We start from the raw sequence: 18,654 nt of genomic DNA, 5'->3' as shown, positions 1-18,654 counted from the left end.
ATATGTGGTATGTATAGTGGTACTGCTGCTGCAAAACAACAGATTTCCTATCAAATAAGGCAATAATAAACCTGGTTGTGATTCAAGTCTCCCGGACCTTCAATAGAGAGCTTGGTCAGATTCTGCAATCTAGATGCATTGCACTTGCTGCTTTAAATACTTCCCGGCGCACAATCACTGTATAACTGATATTGACAGCTTTGTACCCAGGGATTTGAAGGAATTTCTAGAGTTGATCTTCCAAATAAACTTTGCTGTTAACAATGTGCATACGAATACAGTGGATTCCGGTTAATTGAAACAGATCAGGGCCAGTATATTTTGGCCCAATTAATCAGTTGCCCCAATTAGCTGAAGTTTCTTGGAAATAGTTTTAAGAAAAGGTATAAAAAGACACTAATTTTAACTGAATTAAATTAATACAGAAATTAGAATACTACCAACACTGCTACAGTATTATAAATCTGTGTATTAGTTCCTAAGAGTTATCGGAGGAGGAATTCCATTGATTGACTGTAAATGAACAAATTCAGTGCAGACACCTAGTGCAGATACTGGACTGCTTTCATACAAAACTTTTGATGATTGCATCCTTTGAATCTTCATTTTCATTGCAACATTCAAGATGATTGTTGGTACCTTCAAATTCCTCATCGTTCTGAACTTGTTGAAGTTCGGAAATAGTTTCATTTTCACTCGTGGCTCTTTCTCGCATCTGCAAGCCTGAATCTTCAATCTGCAGTGAGCAGAACTGTTCCAAGTTGTCTTGCCAACTGTCAGTGAGAAAGATCACTTCTTTTTGAACACAAAAACACGCAACTGACACAATTTAAAAACTGCTTGCACAGTGTAGTGTCTTAATGACCACACAAGTGTGACTGACGCTGGTTAGGAACCATTCGGCAACAATCTCCTGTTCTAATTAAGCAGCATAGTGTCTCAGGTAAACGAAGGGAATCCCAGCTATTTTCTTGATTAGTTTTTGTTCTTTAAGAGTTGTCCCACATTAGCAGTTGCCCTGATTAACCAATGGCCAAATTAACTGGAATCCATTGGATTGTGTTTGCTTGGCTTGCAATGCACTGTAATGTCAGAGGCAGAAAATGGAGGTCATGGTTCCCAGCAGAGCTTGAATAAGCAATGTAAGCAGTGTCTAACTTGTGCTTTAGTGAAGAGAAGAGTGAGGTTGAAAACAGATTCGCCTTTTAAGTGCTTCCATGTTATTTTGCAGTGAGCTTCCCTTGTTTGTAATCAATATTTAACACTTTTGAATTGGATCCCTGGATTACTTAAAGCCTTATTGTTTGTGGTTTGGTGCATGTTTATTTTAGTTTCAGATTAAAAGATAATTCATTGCCCAGAAATTGTGCAGAACTGTCAATTCATAAAAGATTCTTTTTAAAAAAGGCTCTTCTCTCACTTTCTTCTGCTTTTTTATGCTCTTTGTTTTGTCTTGCCCTTCTGTCCCCACCCTCACATTAGAATAATTAAGGAAACAGTCATTTTTGTTGGTCAATATTTATGTTAATGTGATGTTGTTACTTTTCACAGTATAACGGTATTAATTTGAGGAATGCCACCGAACAGCAGGCTCGATTAATTATTGGGCAGACAGAGCCATGTGAAACTATCACCATCTTGGCACAATATAATCTTCACATGTATCAGCTGGGTAACCACTCACGCTCCAGGTGAGACTATAGAAGTACACTGATCTCTTTTATCACTTCAGTAGATAACTCCCAATAACTGAACTTGATAATGATAACTAAAAGATCTCCTATCTAAAAGATACTTAGGTAACTCAGATTTTTAACAGGACCAAACCAACATATAAGTTGTCCTTAATTAAGCATTAAGGACATCTTTAAGCCCTTATGGATGAGGTGCTGGAGGATTAGAGGATTGCTAATGTTGTTCCATTATTTAAGGAAGGCTCTATGAATAAGCCAGGAAATTATAGACTGGTGAGCCTGACATCAGTAGTGGAAAAGTTATTGGAAAGTATTCTAAGGGACCAGGTATATAATATTTGGATAGACGGAATGATTAGGGATAGTTAACATGGCTTTGTGCATGGTAAGTCATGTCTAACCAATCTTGTAGAGATTTTTGAGGAAGGTGCCAGGAAACTTGATGAAGGCAGGGCCATGGATGGTGTCTGCATGGACTTTAGCAGGGCCTTTGACAAGGTCCCACATGGGAGGTTGGTCAAGAAGGTTTGTTGCTTGGCCCTCAAGATGAGGTAGTAAACATTGGCTTCGCAAAAGAAGCCAGAGAGTGCTAGATGATCAGCTCTTTGGAGATCTGTGCCTAGAGGTGTGCTTCAGGGATTAGTGCTGGCTCCATTGGTGTTTATCATTATTAATGATTTGGATAATCATGTGGTACACTGGATCAGCAAATTGTGGATAACACCAAGATTAAGGGTGTAGTGGTCAGTGAGGAGGACTTTGAAAGTTTGCAGCAGCACCTGGATCAACTGGAAAAATGGCAGATAGAACTTAATGCACACTGGTGTGAGGTGTTGCGCTTTGAGAGGACCAACCCCAGGATAGGTCTTACACAGTGAGCAGTAGGGCACTGAGGAATGCAGTAGAACAGAGAAATCTGGGAATGCAGATCCATAGTTCATTGAAAGTAAAGAAAGCTTTTGGCACATTGGCCTTCATAAATCAATGAATTGAGTACAGGAGTTGGGATGTTATATTGAAATTGTATTAAGACGTTGGTGAGGCTTAATTTGGAGTATTGTTTCCAATTTTGGTCACCTACCTACAGGAAAGATGTAAAGAATATCGAAAGAGTACAGAGAAAATATACAAAGACCTGAGTTATAGGGAGAGATTGAATAGTTTACGACATTATTCCCCAGACTGTAGAAGATTGAGGTGAAATTTGATAGAGGTGTACAAAATTATGAGGGGTATAGATTGGGCAAGTGCAAGCCATAAAAAGCCTACCTCAATCACTAATGTCCTTTGGGGAAGAAAATCTGCCATTTTTATCCAGAGTGGTTGAATTTAACAGGTGATTCCAGGTCCACCAATGTGGTTGACTGTTAGCTGTCTTTGGAAATGACTAGGAATAATCAGGGATGAATAGTGACTACCACATTGGCAGCAGCTACATAGATTCATTGAGTTATACCACATGGAAACAAGCCCTTAGCCCCAACCTGTCTGTCTAAGCTCATCCCATTTGCCTGCTTTTGGCCCAGATCCCTCTAATCCTTTCCTGTCATGTACCTGTCCAGATGATTTTTTAAACATTGTAATTGCTCCTATCTCTCCCATCTCCTCTGGTAGCTCTTTCCATATATTCTGTGTGGAAAAATTTGCCCACCAGCTCCCCCTTTAAATCTTTCCCCACTAACCTGAACTTGTTATTACATAAAATATTTTATCAAAAGTTAGTCAGAAATATCTGGATCTAAAGGAAGTATTTAATATATCAGATTGTCCCTCTTAACAGTTAAAAAGGGATTAATTTGTATCATTCTTCTGATAATTGTTTGCAGGTTAATATTCAACATTAATATCAAATAGCAAAGGAAAGAGTTGCCAGTTTTTCCATTCACTCTACAGCAATTTGAGAGAGACATTGACAGTGTATCAGTGTTGGCAAATTAACTAAGTTTGATTTTCTTGGCAGCCATGCTGTTGATCAGTCAATTGGATTATGATGTACTATTAAATCTGATTGATATCACAAAATCGCTTTACAAGTTTGCTATCAGAAAGCTGTTCCTTTTTTTTAAATAATTGTGTATGTAATGCATTTCCTAATTGTGTAATCTGTGTGGCTAGTTCTCGACTGGAGCCAATAAGTAATCATTCAACTCCCCACGGCAGTGGTGCAACAACGCCTGACGATCACTCGATAATCGATGCAGTGAGTGAACAGGATGAAGGAACAATAACACCTCCATCGAAGCAAACTACTCCAACTACTAGTCCACGGAACTCCATTAGGTCAGTTGTAAACACTGCCCTTTTACATGCTGTACGTTCAGGCAGTGGTAATGCAGAGATCTCTGATTCTATCTAAAAAGTGGAGTGTTTTAGATTTGTTCGCTACCTTATACCCACATGTTCTACAGAGCAGCTCTTTGGAGAGAATGGTTCCATTTAACTGAATGATTTCCATCATTTTATTTTTTATTTTTTTATTGAGATGCAGTGCGGTTTAGGTCCTTCAGGCCTTTCAAGCCACGCCATCCAGCAGTCCAACATTTTTAATCTGAGCCTAATCACGGGACAATTTACAATGACCAACCAACCTTTGGACTGTGGGAGGAAACCAGAACACCCAGAGGAATCCCACACAGTCACAGGGAGAACTTACAAACTCCTTACAGACAGCAGCGGGATTTGAACCTGGGTCACCTGTACTGTAAAGCATTGTGCTAACCCCTATGCTACCACGCTGCCCATGTCTTTTAAAAACTACGCTTATTTGTATCTAGCATTAAGCTGTGAATTCTTTCTGCTGCGTAGAGTAAGTACAATGACGACTAGACTCAAAAATAGTTACTTTTCCGAGCAGTATAGTCGATGAACACCTCCACCTATTAACACACCCAACCACCCCTACTTTATCATTTCCTGTCAGTCATCTTACGTACAGACACTCCTGTACCTAGTGTCACTTAATGTTCTGAGGGCTCCATTGCAGGGTCAACCACGGACATTACATCCTAGCTGTCTATATACGCAAGCCTGGGCAGTATAACACGGTGAGCAAGCTGTTCCCAATGTAGCAAGCTCCTCCTCTGCACACATCTGATGAGCCCAAAGGAATTAGGCACCAGCAGTGTCACAGAAATTGCAAGTCTGCATTGAACTCAATGTAGGACTCTCTTGGGGACTCCAGCTCTCCATATTTCCCTCCGGATACTTCTGAAGCCTTCCCTATGAGTAGGTATAGCTGCATGGCAGCAGAAATTTGAGATCAGTGTTTTCCTTTTCCTAGATGAGCTGCCAACCATGGTTGATGAACCCCATCAATTCATGTACAGTGCCTATAAAAATATTTACCCCTCTTGGAAGATTTCATGTTTTATTGTTTTACAACATTGAATCACAGTGGATTTAATTTGGCTTTTTTGATACTGATCAACAGAAAAGACTCGTGTCAAAGTGAAAACAAATTTCTACAAATTGGTCTAGATTTATTGCAGTTATTAAACACAAAAGTATTGATTGCATAATTACTTGCTCCCTTCAATTCAGTATTTAATAGATGCACCTTTGGCATCAATTACAGCCTTGTCTTGCTGGAAAACAAGTCTGCTCCCAAGTTGCAGTTCTCTTGCAGACTGCATCAGATTTTCCTCCAGGATTTCCCTGTATTTTGCTGCATTCATTTTACCCTCTACCTTCACGAGCCTTCCAAGGCCTGCTGCAGTGAAGCAACCCCACAGCAATATGCAGCCACTGCCACGCTTCACGGTAGGGGTGGTATGTTTTTGATTATGTGCGATCTTTGGCTTAAATGACAAACATGGTGTTTAGTCTGAAGGCCAAAAAGCTCAATTTTGGTTTTATCAAACCATAGTGCCACCTTCTAGCTGATTTCAGAGTCTTCTGGCAAACTAGCTGAGATTTCATGGGAGTTTTTTTCAACAGTGACTTTCTCTTTGCCACTCTCCCATAAAGCTGCGACTGGCGAAGCACCTGGGCAACAGTTGTATGCACAGTGTCCCCTATCTCAGCCACTGAAGCTTGTAACTCCTCCAGAGTTGCCATAGGTCGCTTGGTGAACTCCCTCACTAGTCCCCTTCTTACTCCCACTCAGTTTTTGAGGATGCCTGCTCTAGGCAGATTTACAACTGTGGTATATTCTTTCCATTTCTTGATGATTGACTTAACTGTAAGGGATATTCAGTGACTTGGGAGTGTTCTTTTGTCTTCATGGTGTAGTTTTTGCCAGGATACTAACTCACTAGCAATTGGACCTTCCAAAACAGGTATATATTTGCTACAATCAATTGAAACATCATGACTACACACAGGTGATCTCCATTTAACTAATTATGTGACTTCTAAAACCAATTATTTGCACCAGTGATGATTTGGTGTGTGATATTAAATGGGATAAGTTCTTAGGCAATCAATTATTTTGTGTTTTCTATTTGTAATTAATGTAGATCACTTTGTAGAGATCTCTAAAACTTGAAAAACTGAAATGTTTTCAAAACTGAATTCAAAAGCTGCAATGTCTGCAGTTCAAAAGTATTCAGCCCCTTTTGCTCAGTACTTAGTTGAACCACCTCTCCCCCATTACAACCAGTAGTCTTTTTGGGTAAGTCTCTATTAGCTTTGCACAACATGATGGAGCAAGGTTCGCCCATTCCTCCTTGTAAAATTGCTCAAGCTGTGCCAGGTTAGTTGGACAGCAATTTTGCGGTCTTCCAAAGATGTTTGATCAGGTTAAGGTCAGGACTCTGACTGGACCACTCAAGGACATTAATTTTCTTCATTTCAGGCCATCCCACGGTTGCTCAGGCTGTGTGCTTTGGGTTGTTGTCCTGCTGAAGGATGAACTTTCTTCCCAGTTTAAACTTCTTGGCAGAGGCTAGCAGATTTTGATCCAGGTTCTCTCTGTATTTAGCAGTGTTCACCTTCCCATCAATCCTGACCAAATTTCCAGTCTCTGCTCTGGAAAAGCATCCTCACAACATGATGCTCCCTTCACCATACTGTACAGTGGGGTTAGTGTTACCTGGCTGATGTGCTGTATTAGATTTATGCCACACATTCCTTAGGTTAAGATTAGAAAGTTCCATTTTAGTTTTATCTGACCACAAGTTGTCACCAAAGACACTTGCAAGCCTGAAGACGATTCAGGAACAGCTTCTTTCCCTCTGTTGTCTGATTTCTGAATGGACATTTAACCCATGAGCTTTACGTTAACTACTTTTTTTTTCTATTTTTGCACTAATTTAACTACTATATATATATTTACTGTAATTCGTATTTTTTTCTGTATGGCATTGTACTGTTGCAAAGACAACAAATTTCAATACATATGCCAGTGATATTAACATAGAAACCTAGAAAAGCTACAGCTCAATATAAGCCCTTCAGCCCACAAAGCTGTGCCGAACATGTCCTTACATTAGAACTACCTAGGCTTACACATAGCCCTCTATTTTTCTAAGCTCCATGTACCCATCCAGGAGTCTCTTAAAAGGCACTATCATTTCCACCTCCACCTCTGCTGCTGGCAGCACATTCCACACACTCACCACTCTCTGCGTAAAGAAACTTAACCCTGACATCTCCTCTGTACCTACTTTCAAGTACCTTAAAACTATGCCCTCTCGTGCTAGCCATTTCAGCCCTGGGAAAAAGCCTCTGACTGTCCACACAATCAATGCCTCTCATTATCTTGTACACCTCTATCAGGTCACCTCTCATCCTCCGTCACTCCAAGGAGAAAAGGCTGAGTTCACTCAACCTATTCTCATAAGGCATGCTCCCCAATTCAGGCAACATCCGTGTAAATCTCCTCTGCACCCTTTCTATGGTTTCCACGTCTGTCCTGTAGTGAGGCGACCAGAACTGAGCACGGTACTCCAAGTGGGGTCTGATCAGGGTCTTATATAGCTGCAACATTACCTCTCGGCTCTTAAACTCAATCTCACGATTGATGAAGGCCAATGCACCATATGCCTTCTTAACCACAGAGTCAAACTGCACTGCAGCTTTGAGTGTCCTATGGACTCGGACCCCAAGATCTCGCTGATCCTCCACACTGCCAAGAGTTTAACCATTAAACATTATTCTCTTTCTGACCTCCTTCCATGTGAAAAAGGATCTAGTGCTTTCCCAGCGTATATGACAAATAAACTCTTCTCAGGCTTCCAGCTGGGTACAGGTATCAATTTTCACCAGTGTTTCAATGACGGACTCTGCCATCTTCATCAAGGATGATGCCTAGGCATGTCTAGTCTGGTGGTCCACTAAAATTTGATTGTAAACAAGATAGGACAGCAGAAATCTGATTGGATGAAGACAGCTGGGGGTATAAATACCATTAGACTAGACATACCCAGGCATTGTCCCTGATGAAGATGGTAGAGTCTGTCTTCAGAGCGTCAGTTAAAATCAATACCTGTACCCAGCTGGAAGCCCGAGAATCTTTATAGTATCTTTTAAGTGACCCTTTTCTAAGTCTTTCCCAGCAAGGATGTTTTTCTTTTTTTAGCAGTATATGTGGCATAAATCTAATACTGCTGATCAGCCAGGTAATACTATCCCCACTGTAAAGTATGATGGAGGTAGCATCATACTACGGGAATACTTTTCAGCAGTGGAAACTGGAATTCAGCAATGGCAGTCTCTTTATGCCTTCCCTTATTCTTAGCAGATTCAGTGGAACATTTATTTTATTACTGTGTAATGTACAAATTAAAATTGTTTTGGGGTATGAATTGGAAAAACATTCAAATTTCTGCTAGTCCAGTATTGCCAAAGTCCCAAGTATGCTGGATTATCGGAGTTTCACTGCACAGTTATGCCATGGGGTCCTGAACAAAAGAAAGGAGTGACAGTGACCACTATTGATTAAAGGTCAAAGATTAGCTATATTTGTCACATGTACATTTAAACCTTGAAACATGCAGTGAATTGTGTTGTTTGCATCCACAAGCTTCAACACAGCCCAAGCATTTGCTGGCTACAGCCTTGAAGTGTCACAATGCTTCCAGCACCACTATATCATTCCCACAACTTACTAACCTGTACATCTTTGGAACATAGGAGAAAACTAGAGCATCTGGAGGAAACACGTGCAGACATGGAGAGAATGTACAAACTCCTTACAGACAGTGTTAGGATTTGAACCCTCATCACTGATGTGCAGTATTAGCATTACACTACCGTGCCATCTTTAAAGGTTATCTTTAAAGCATGAGGAGCCATTATCTTTAATGAACTAAATAATTCACAAGAGAATCTCTATTGTTATGATACTGGGCAAAAATCTTAGAATAACTTAAGGACTTCAATAAGAATGTAAATTGATGAATAGGTATGGAATATAAGGAATTTTAAGTTGGCAGCATGATGAAAACCTTTTCTTAATTTCTTGTGTATTTATCAATAGTTACCTATCGATGTTTCTTATTTTTAATGCAACAGGAAGTCTGTTGATTCCACCAATCAAACTTTTGAACCACGATTTCTATTCCTGAAGAAGACACAGATAGACCTGGGGATCCAAATTTGTGGAGGGAATTTGAATGGAGTGTTTGTGGCAAAGGTAGAAGATGACAGTCCAGCTAAAGGCCCTGATGGACTGGTTCCTGGAGATAAATTACTTGAGGTAAGACCAGTTTTTCAGTGCATCATTGATGTATTGAAGCCTTGTATTTTTCAGAATTTTGTAATTGCCCACAATGTAGGAAATTGTAATCATTATCAGCAGCAATAAAGATTTCTGCATGGAATACAAAACAAGTTTAAAATTTTAACAAGTTTCATAGGGAACGAAGAGTGAGCCTTTCTTCAGAGCTCTGTTTGCCAGTGCGTCACTGAGATATATAGGGGTGAGTCTGCACACCAATATCTGCCCCAGTTCATATTGGTTAATTAGGCACAAATTTGAAATTAGAACATACGTAGAACATAGAATACTTCAGCACAGTATAGGTGCTTTGGCCTACGATATTGTTTCAACTTATTAACCTGTTCTAAGATCAATCTAATCCTTCCCTCTTTACATAGCCCTCCATTCTTCTTCATTCATGTGCCTATCTAAGAGTTTCTTAAATCCATAATGTATCTGCCTCTACCATCACCCCGGCACTCACCACTCTCTGTGTAAACTTTGTTTTGACATCCCCTCCCCCATACTTTCCTCCAATCACTTTAAAATTATGCCTCTTATAATCTTGTACACTTCTATGGAGTCACCTCTTATCTTCCTTCATTCCAAATATAAAATCTTAGCTCACTAAATCTATCCTTATAACACATGCTGTCTATTCCAGGCAGCATCCTGGTAATTCTCTGCACCCTTAAAGCTTTCTACATTCTTTCTATAAAGAGGCAATCAGAAACAAACACGATCTATCCAAGTGTGGTCTAATCAGGATTTTGTAGCTCTGCAACATTACCATAGATGCTGCCAGACCTGTTGAGTTCCTCCAGCATTTTGCATGTTTTACTCTGGATTGAACTGTATCCCTCTACTAACGAAGGCTAACACATTCCAACCTTCTGTCTTCATGGCTTATTTGTACATTCACTTAGTCAACTCTGATTACAAGCTCTTGTTGTAATAATATGCATCAGTTTGCTCACTATGTCAGCAAATCTTTAGCTTTAGTTTTTGGTCTTGTTTTTGTCTGGTGGATTTGGGGCTCCTTTCCGGGGAATGCACTAGACGGTAGCGCGATATTAATATGCAGCAGCCTTTCTGGATTGGGGATTGCCAAACGTTACGTGGATTTTCTGGTGTAGTCTGTTTTGTCATCTGCTTTTGTGATATCATTCTGGGGGAACGTTGTCTCATTTTTTAACTGCATTGCATTTGTGGTTTCTAAATGACAATAAACTAAATCTGAATCTGAAATGCTCAGTTATTAAAACTTTTGGTTCTAAATCAGATGGTTGCGAGTTCAGGTTTCACTCCAAAAATCTGAGATTGTACATGTAGACTGAGAGTCCAGTGAAGAATTGCTGGCTGTGTGCATCCAGTAAGATAGCATCAAAGGTTTTTTTAAAAACATTTTTTATGATCACAAACCCTATTGGAGATTAAGAACTTAAAGTACGGCAGCTCTACCCAATAGCGAGTTGCTCGTTATCAGAGAAACTGAAGGAGCTGGACTTGGTGTGGATCGTGCTGCTGTCTGTGTCAGAGAGGCATCAGAGGAGTTGGTGCGTGAAGGCAGTGTGCAGTCTAGCAGCGAGTAATTGTCTTAGTCGCTTTCCTTGTGGCTGCAAAGATCTTGTTGGGCATTCTTCATGTGGAATGCTGCTTGACCTTGTTTGTAGCAAGGACTGGACTTTAAGCTGTGTTGTCGTCTGTTACAGCCACCTGAGAGAGAGGCAGCAGAGTTGGTGTGCTCCACCGGAGTGTGGGATGGGCGGTGTGGAGTAGCGCTTCTGCCCTGTGTTCACTCAACAGAATTGTGTTTGATTTCAGACTGCTGCAACATGCATGGACTCGGTGTCTTGGACTATATTTTTTTTGTGTGTGGCTGTATCTTAATATCTTATATGTGCTTGCTATCTTTATGTGCTGTATGTGCCTTGTGCTGTGGAAAACGGCCAGTGAGTGAGTGGGCCAGTGAAGGAGTGGATCTTTGAGGCTTCGAAGAGAAGAGGCAGAGTGTGAGCTTGCTCCCAGTTAGGCTTTACAATGCCTCCTGAGACAGTGATGTGCCTCTCATGTGAGATGTGGCCGTCTTGGGGGAACTCCCCTCTCACGCAGTCACATCTGCCTGAAGTGCATGCGGCTGGGCGATATAGAAGACAGTGTGAGGAATCTGGAGCAGCAGCTGGATGACCTTCGACTCATAAGGGAGAATGAGGGAATCATAGATGAGAGCTGTAGGGAGTTAGTCACACCTAGGCTGCCGGAAGCAGGTCATTGGGTGACAGTCAGAGGGGGGAAAGCGAGGGTGAGTAGACAGGTAGTGCAGAGCACCCTGTAGCCAAGTAAAAGGCGTGCCATATTATTGCCAAGTAAATTGAGGGTGTTCCTTTTCATGTCTTGGATGTAATAGCAACCAAAAAGATTAACTTTACTTGTCACATATACATCAAAACACAGTGAAATGCATTGTTTGCATCAAATCAGTGAGGATTTTGCTGGGGGCATCCCACAAGTGTTGCCACACCACGCATGGCCCAACATTACACGCCCATAACTTATTAACCTAACCGTATGTCCTTGGAGGAAACCAGAGCTCTTGGAGAAATTGGGAGAACATACAAACTCCTTACAGAATGCAGCAAGAATCAAACCGTGATGCTTGTTGGTGCTGTACTGTGGCTGCGTTAACCACTATGCTAGCATATCACTCAGTAAAGTAGATTATTATCATTAAAGCTTCACAGTAAACTTAAGCAACACACACACACAAAATGCTGGTGGAACACAACAGACCAGGCAGCATCTGTAGGAAGAAGTACAGTTGGCTCTCCTTATCCGCAGGGGATTGGTTCCGAGACCCCCACGGATACCAAAAAACACGGATGCTGAAGTCCCTTATTTAACCTGTCTCAGCGCGGTGATCTTTAGGACTCAGCGGAATCCTGGATTTTATTTAACATGCTCAGTGCGGTGGACATTAGGACCTGGCGGTGTAGCTCTGAATCCGCAGTGTTTCTGTTCACGAAAATTATCACGATCACGATTGAAAATAAGGTGGAAGTAATAAAGCGATCAGAAAGAGGTGAAACGTCATTGGAAAAGCGTTAGGCTACAGTCGGTCAACGATCAGAATAATCTTAATGGAGCATGTGAAAGGCCCTGCCCCGATGAAAGCTACGATTATTAGTAAGCAACAAAGTGGTTTAATTATTGAAATATGTATGTTTCTTAAGTGTTTTATATGCATAGAAAGGTAAAATATGTACTATATACTAAGAAAAACATTTGACTAACTGACACTAAATAATACCGGATGTACCTGTTCCGACCTCAAATCTGACTTAAAGACGGACTCGGGAACGGAACTCATTCATAACCCAGGGACTGCCTGTACTTTTAAGTCATTTCTAGATTACTTATAATACCTGATAAAATGTAAATGCTATGTAAATTGTTGTTATACTGTTGTTTAGGGAATAATGACAAGAAAAAATAGTCTGTACATGCTCAAACGACGAGTGCTGGAGAGAGAACATCTGGGTTTTCCCAATCCGCGGTTGGTTGAATCTGTGGATAAGGAGGGCCGACTGTACAGTCGACGCTTTGGGCCGAGACCCTTCATCAGGACCTTTTGTGTGTATTGCTTGAATTTCCAGCATCTGCAGATTTCCTCGTGTTCACAGTAAACTTGCGGCTTTGCAATAATCTCTGCACTTCAAAATCATTTGACTAAAAAATGATCTGGAAGTGGACAAGCCATTCCTGTGGTAATTAAACCAGAGGTTGACAAAGTTGGATCCTAAGTATTCTTTCTATCTGCAAAATTTACATATAATGACTCTTCTGGTTAACTGCATAAGCATTCTTTGATAGTTAATTTGTAAGTAGAGGCACATTTTCTCCTGCATTAGGTTGGGTTGTGTCACAAATTTTCACTGATCATTTAATTCTCAGTGATGATCAGTCAATGATCAGTTACTAAGATGAAGCAGCTGAACATATATGTACTTGAAACCCTTCTGTTGCTCCTGGACATTACTCCTTTCTGTTTATTTGTCTCAGGTGGTGTGTTGAGAATTTTTTTTTCAACTGCACTAATGTGGCACTGCAAAAGGGGGAAAGGAAAGTTTGTTTTTCGTACACTCTCTGAAACATGTTTCTGACATGTCAGACATCATTGAGCTCATTATTGTAGGCCATGTTAGAAACCGCAATAGTCTTTCTCCAGCTATTTGTTTTCCTGCATACTTCCACCTGAATTTAAAGTTTATATCAGTTCTAAAAGTACGGTTAGGTAGGTGTGAAAGCGTGATTCTACTAAAGTTGGAGTTTGGAATTCAATTCTGGCATCTTCTGTAAGGAGTATGTCCTCCCCATGGAATGAGTGGGTTTTCCCTGGGTGCTCCAGTTTCCTCCCACAGTCCATTGACCTACCGGGTACATTAATTGGTCATTGTGAATTGTCCCATGATTAGGCTAGGGTTAATCGGGGGTTGCAGCGGTAGCATAGCTCAAAGGGTCAGAAGGCCCTATTCTGCTCTGTATCTCTAAATTTAAAAAAAATTCTTCTTGGTTCAAATGTTACAGATGGAAGGCAATTGCTCATCTTATTTATCAAAGAATAAAACATTGAAACTGGGCAACAATAGTATTGAAGGGGCACAAAAATTTCCTCGTCTTTGTATTAAACCTTCAGTACATTTCAGCAATGTTTGTACCACTGAGTTAAGGATCAACTTTTTTCACCATGTATATTCAATGGCCACTTTATTAGGTCAGGAGTGAAACCCAGTGTGCTCTTCTGCTGCTGTAGCCCATCTGCTTCAAAGTGTGATCCATTGTGTATTTAGAGATGTTCTTCAGCACACCACTGTTGTAGGGCGTGGTCACTTGAGTTAATTTTAGCTTGAACCAATCAGGCCATTCTCCTCTGACCTCTGTCACTAATAAGGCCACAGAAAAGGCACTCACTGGATTTTTTTTTTTGATTTTTTTTGCAGCATTCATTGTAAATTCTAGAGACTGGTGTCTGTGTGAATCCCAGGAGATCAACAGTTTCTGAGATACTCAAACCACCCTGTCTAGCACCGGCAATCATTCCACAGTCAAAGTCACTTAGATCACGTTTCTTCCCCATTCGGTTTGGCCTGAACAACAACTGGACCTCTGAACCTTTTGGCCATGCTATCAGGCATTGAGTTGCTGCCTCATGGTTGGTTGATTAGGTGTTTGTATTAACGAGCAGGTGTATCTAATAAAGAGGTCACTTAGTGTCTGTTTACATGGAACTCGCTAAGGTTTGTTGGTGTGACATGCAACAAAAAACAAGAAGATTCAACAATTAGAAGAATGAAGAATTATATAAGAAAAATTAAAAAAAAACTTAGAGGTCAAAGTATGATATGGAATAAAATATGCATAAATACCATCCTGCATAAACAGCATTATAAAAAGTGGTTTAAAGTGTGTACAGTGCGCGGTGACTGAGGTAAAATATAGAGGCCTCTATTGTTCTGCCTGCTGCCAGAGAGGAGTAGAAAAAGAACAAAATATGGTATTCCTCTGAAAAAAGAAGCTTGTGAAAATGTCATTATAGTCCTGTATACTAATGTGGTTGAAGCAAATTTTACTTTGTGATTTTATTAGTTGCCCTTTTCCTTGTTACTACAGTACAATGGCATTGATTTACGGAATGTAACAGCCGAGCAGGCCTATGTGGAAATGCTGAAACCCACAGAGTCGATTTCTGTGAAGGCCCAGTATAAGATAGAGGAATTCAACAGGATAAGAGATGAAGCTGGAGATGGATTCTATATCAGGTATCATTTATAGTTGTTGAGTGAACTTCATTCACAGTAATGAGTGTCAGGAAAAATTCTGTATAATGTGGAAATGAACAAAATGCAGCGCCTCAATAAAAATAAATTATTAGGGTTCTGCAATAGTAATGTGTACAGTAATTGATAGCAGACCATCAGAAATATTATAATACATTATATTACTTGTTTTTTTCTCAATAATTACAAGTAGGTAATATAATTTTTTTTACAGAGGACAGTATTTAATGTAATCTTTTTAATGTTGAAAAGATTGAGTTCATATTTTTTAGGTAGTTTGCTTCGTCCAAATGTATGGTAATTTTTTACGTTACTATTTAACTTTGTCTAGACACAGCGGTTTGTTTTATAAAAACACTAATTGATTTGTAAAATGCAGCTTTTGTTTGGGTTTCAATGGATACTCCTCTGCCTTGTCTCCCAGAGCACTTTATGATCGAGTTGCAGAAGTAGAACATGATCTGAGTTTTAAAAAGGATGATATTCTTTACGTTGATGACACTCTGCCACAAGGGAATTTTGGTTACTGGATGGCATGGCAATTGGATGAAAATGCTCAGAAACTTGAAAGAGGACATATCCCCAGCAAATACATGTAAGTAACCATGATAAAATGGTAGTCTGGGTAAATGTATTTATGTGAAAAGCGCAATAAGTTTGGAGAATGAGAAAGTTACAGATCTCTTCAAACTAAGCATTGCACAAGTAACTCTACTGCTTTTAAGTCAGAGCATTGTGAGTTTGTTCTACTCCATACTCTAAGTAAATAATTGTTTCCCAAAATTTGGCTAGGCTTGATTCAAGCGTGTAATTCTAAGGAAGAAGTTGTGAAGGAAAGGTTATATTCCTTTTCCAAAGCAGTATGATTTGGGGCTAGAAAAAGTAGAACTACCAGCCAGGTGGCAGTAACATTCGGATTAAGTTGTGGATTGTGTTTCAAAGCATTGTCCTAAATCATCCTTAAATATTAGATGACATAGCAAAAGACATGCTTAAAAATTGAGCTGAAGATGGTCTTTAATATCATTGTTGCAAAAGAATGTTCTAATATTACTGTAAACATTTGATATCAAAACTTTTAATTGAATTGACTTTATTTCTTACATCCTTCACATACATGAAGAGTAAAAATCTTTACATTACGTCTCCATCTAAATGTGAAATCATAGTAATTTATAATAAATGGATCTGTCAATGTGACATAGAATGCACTCAAATCAGTGTGAGTTAATCAGTCTGTTGGTCTGGTGGAAGAAGCTGTCCTGGAGCCAGTTGGCCCTGGCTTTTATGCTGCGGTACCGTTTCTCAGAAGGTAGCAGCTAGAATAGACCGTGGTTGGGGTGACTTGGGTCCCCAGTGATCCTTTGGGCCCTTTTCTCACACTTGTCTTTGTAAATGTCTTGAATCATGGGAAGTTCATAACTATAGAAACGCTGGGCTGTCCACCCCACTCTCTGCAGAGTCCTGCGAGTAAGGGAGGTACAGTTCCCATACCAGGTAGTGATGCAACCAGTCAGGATGCTCTAAATTGTGCCCCTGAAGAAAGTTCTTAGGATTTGTGGACCCATACCAAACTTCCTCAACCATCTGAGGTGAAAGAGGCGCTGTTGTGCCTTTTTCACCGCACAGCTGGTGTGTACAGACCACGTGAGGTCCTCCGTGATGTGGATGCTGAGGAACTTGAAGCTGTTTACCCCAGATCCATTGATGTCAATAGGGGTTAGCCCATCTCTATTCCCCCTGTAATCCACAACCAGTTCCTTTGTTTTTGCGACATCGAGGGAGAGGTTGTTTTCTTGACATCACTGTGTCAGAGAGATGACTTCTTCTCTGTAGGCCACTTCGTTATTGTTTGAGATTAGGCTAATTAATGTAGTGTCGTCAGCAAATTTGCTTAGCAGATTAGAGCTGTGGGTGGTGTTATGCCGTTGGCCCCCTCCTTTGTGAAAATCGCAAGAACTCTAGTTAAGGGGGGTCAACTGACCCAAGAGAGAGAGACGTGCGAAAGACCACGTTCTCCCAAGAAGCAGAATAAAAAGTGACTTTGACTATTGTCTCATGGAGACCACCTGAAAAGCCCTCGGGCAAAGTGGGCTGGTTGAGAGAGAGATCGCATTACCTGCAACTTGATTGACACCTGCGATCCCGTGAAGAAGTATAAAGGCAGGTCTGAGGGGAGGACCCTCAGACGCACCAAGGAGACACCAAGGAAGCATGATACCGATTCCCGTGGGAGCGGGAAGCCATTTTTTTTTAGGAGGCCACGTGCGTCAGATTCCGGATCGGGAATCTGTGGCTGAAGCCAAAGGAAAATCGCTTTTAGCTAACAACTGATTCCAGGGAATTGTTTCGCAAAGACAACGGGCAAGTGTTCTTTCTTTCACCAGTCCTCTCTCTCTCCAACACGTGAAATGCCAGCGGTTCCCAAACGGAAAAGACTGCAGATTTCTAAGTGACTTTAATATTCAATTGGACTCAGTATTACCCCTAGACAACTATAGAGCTTATTTCTGATTAATTATTATTACACCGGTGTTTTAGATTGAGTATTGACGACGTATATGATCTGAATGTTTGTATTAACCTTACGTTTGTGCCCCTTTTTGAATAAAACGTTTGAAAATAGTAGCATCAGACTCAGCTGATCCATCTATCTTTGCTGGTAAGTTACCTGGTTACGGGGTTTTCGTAACAAGTTTTTTTTTAAACCACTTGGCTATTTTCAATTTATGTACAGCTCTGTTTTAAATTCTTGATGGATACAGCATCACCCGAATCCTGTGCCCGATAGCTTTTGCAGGCAGGTTACTTTTGAATTTAGCACGGACCATGCCACTGTTACCATGAGAACGAGTCACTTTACCCCAAATAACGCGAGTTTTATTTGGTTTACCACCAGGAGTGACAGTATTGTTCTTTGCCTTGTATACATAGGCACATCTTTTGCCCAGGTAAAATTCAGTTTCATCACGGGAGTAAACACCCTCGATCTTCAGCAGAGCTCTATGCTCCCTTTGGTTTCGAAGGCCCCGTTTATAGCCGGTAAAAACAGCTTTGCACCACAATCTTCCAGGCATTGTGAGTGCGCGCCAGGCAGCCGGACCCACTCACAGCCTGCCCCAAAACCCAGAGACACCAAGGAAGCATGGTACCGATTCCCGTGGGAGCGGGAAGCCATTTTTTTTTAGGAGGCCACGTGCGTCAGATTCCGGATCGGGAATCTGTGGCTGAAGCCAAAGGAAAATCGCTTTTAGCTAACAACTGATTCCAGGGAATTGTTTCGCAAAGACAACGGGCAAGTGTTCTTTCTTTCACCAGTCCTCTCTCTCTCCAACACGTGAAATGCCAGCGGTTCCCAAACGGAAAAGACTGCAGATTTCTAAGTGACTTTAATATTCAATTGGACTCAGTATTACCCCTAGACAACTATAGAGCTTATTTCTGATTAATTATTATTACACCTGTGTTTTAGATTGAGTATTGA

General features: G+C 40.6%; 2 protein-coding genes across 12 annotated transcripts in view; one reads left to right on the top strand and one right to left on the bottom strand.

The window, feature by feature from the left end:
• dlg5a (discs, large homolog 5a (Drosophila)) overlaps nucleotides 1-18,654 on the top strand; it is a 225,920-nt gene that overhangs the window by 184,871 nt on the left and 22,395 nt on the right. For all 11 annotated transcript variants that reach the window (XM_073025566.1, XM_073025563.1, XM_073025562.1 and 8 more), the window contains 5 exons: nucleotides 1,552-1,691; nucleotides 3,810-3,974; nucleotides 9,150-9,333; nucleotides 15,004-15,152; nucleotides 15,595-15,765. In XM_073025566.1, coding sequence (XP_072881667.1) covers nucleotides 1,552-1,691; nucleotides 3,810-3,974; nucleotides 9,150-9,333; nucleotides 15,004-15,152; nucleotides 15,595-15,765 — 809 coding nt within the window. The remainder of the gene's footprint in view (nucleotides 1-1,551; nucleotides 1,692-3,809; nucleotides 3,975-9,149; nucleotides 9,334-15,003; nucleotides 15,153-15,594; nucleotides 15,766-18,654) is intronic.
• Nucleotides 17,897-18,297, bottom strand: LOC140714371 (large ribosomal subunit protein eL33-like). Its single transcript, XM_073025578.1, has one exon. It carries the CDS (start codon nucleotides 18,245-18,247, stop codon nucleotides 17,915-17,917), a length of 333 nt encoding a protein of 110 aa, XP_072881679.1. The 5' UTR covers nucleotides 18,248-18,297; the 3' UTR covers nucleotides 17,897-17,914.

This window comes from Hemitrygon akajei, chromosome 21, assembly GCF_048418815.1.
Source record: "Hemitrygon akajei chromosome 21, sHemAka1.3, whole genome shotgun sequence".
Taxonomy (NCBI): Eukaryota; Metazoa; Chordata; class Chondrichthyes; order Myliobatiformes; family Dasyatidae; genus Hemitrygon; species Hemitrygon akajei.
Note: the sequence above shows the minus strand (reverse complement) of the source record. Positions and strands in the feature narration are given on the sequence as shown.

Bases quoted from the DNA above. Each gene is read 5' to 3' on its own strand.
- LOC140714371 (XM_073025578.1), bottom strand. From the start codon at position 18,247: ATGCCTGGAAGATTGTGGTGCAAAGCTGTTTTTACCGGCTATAAACGG.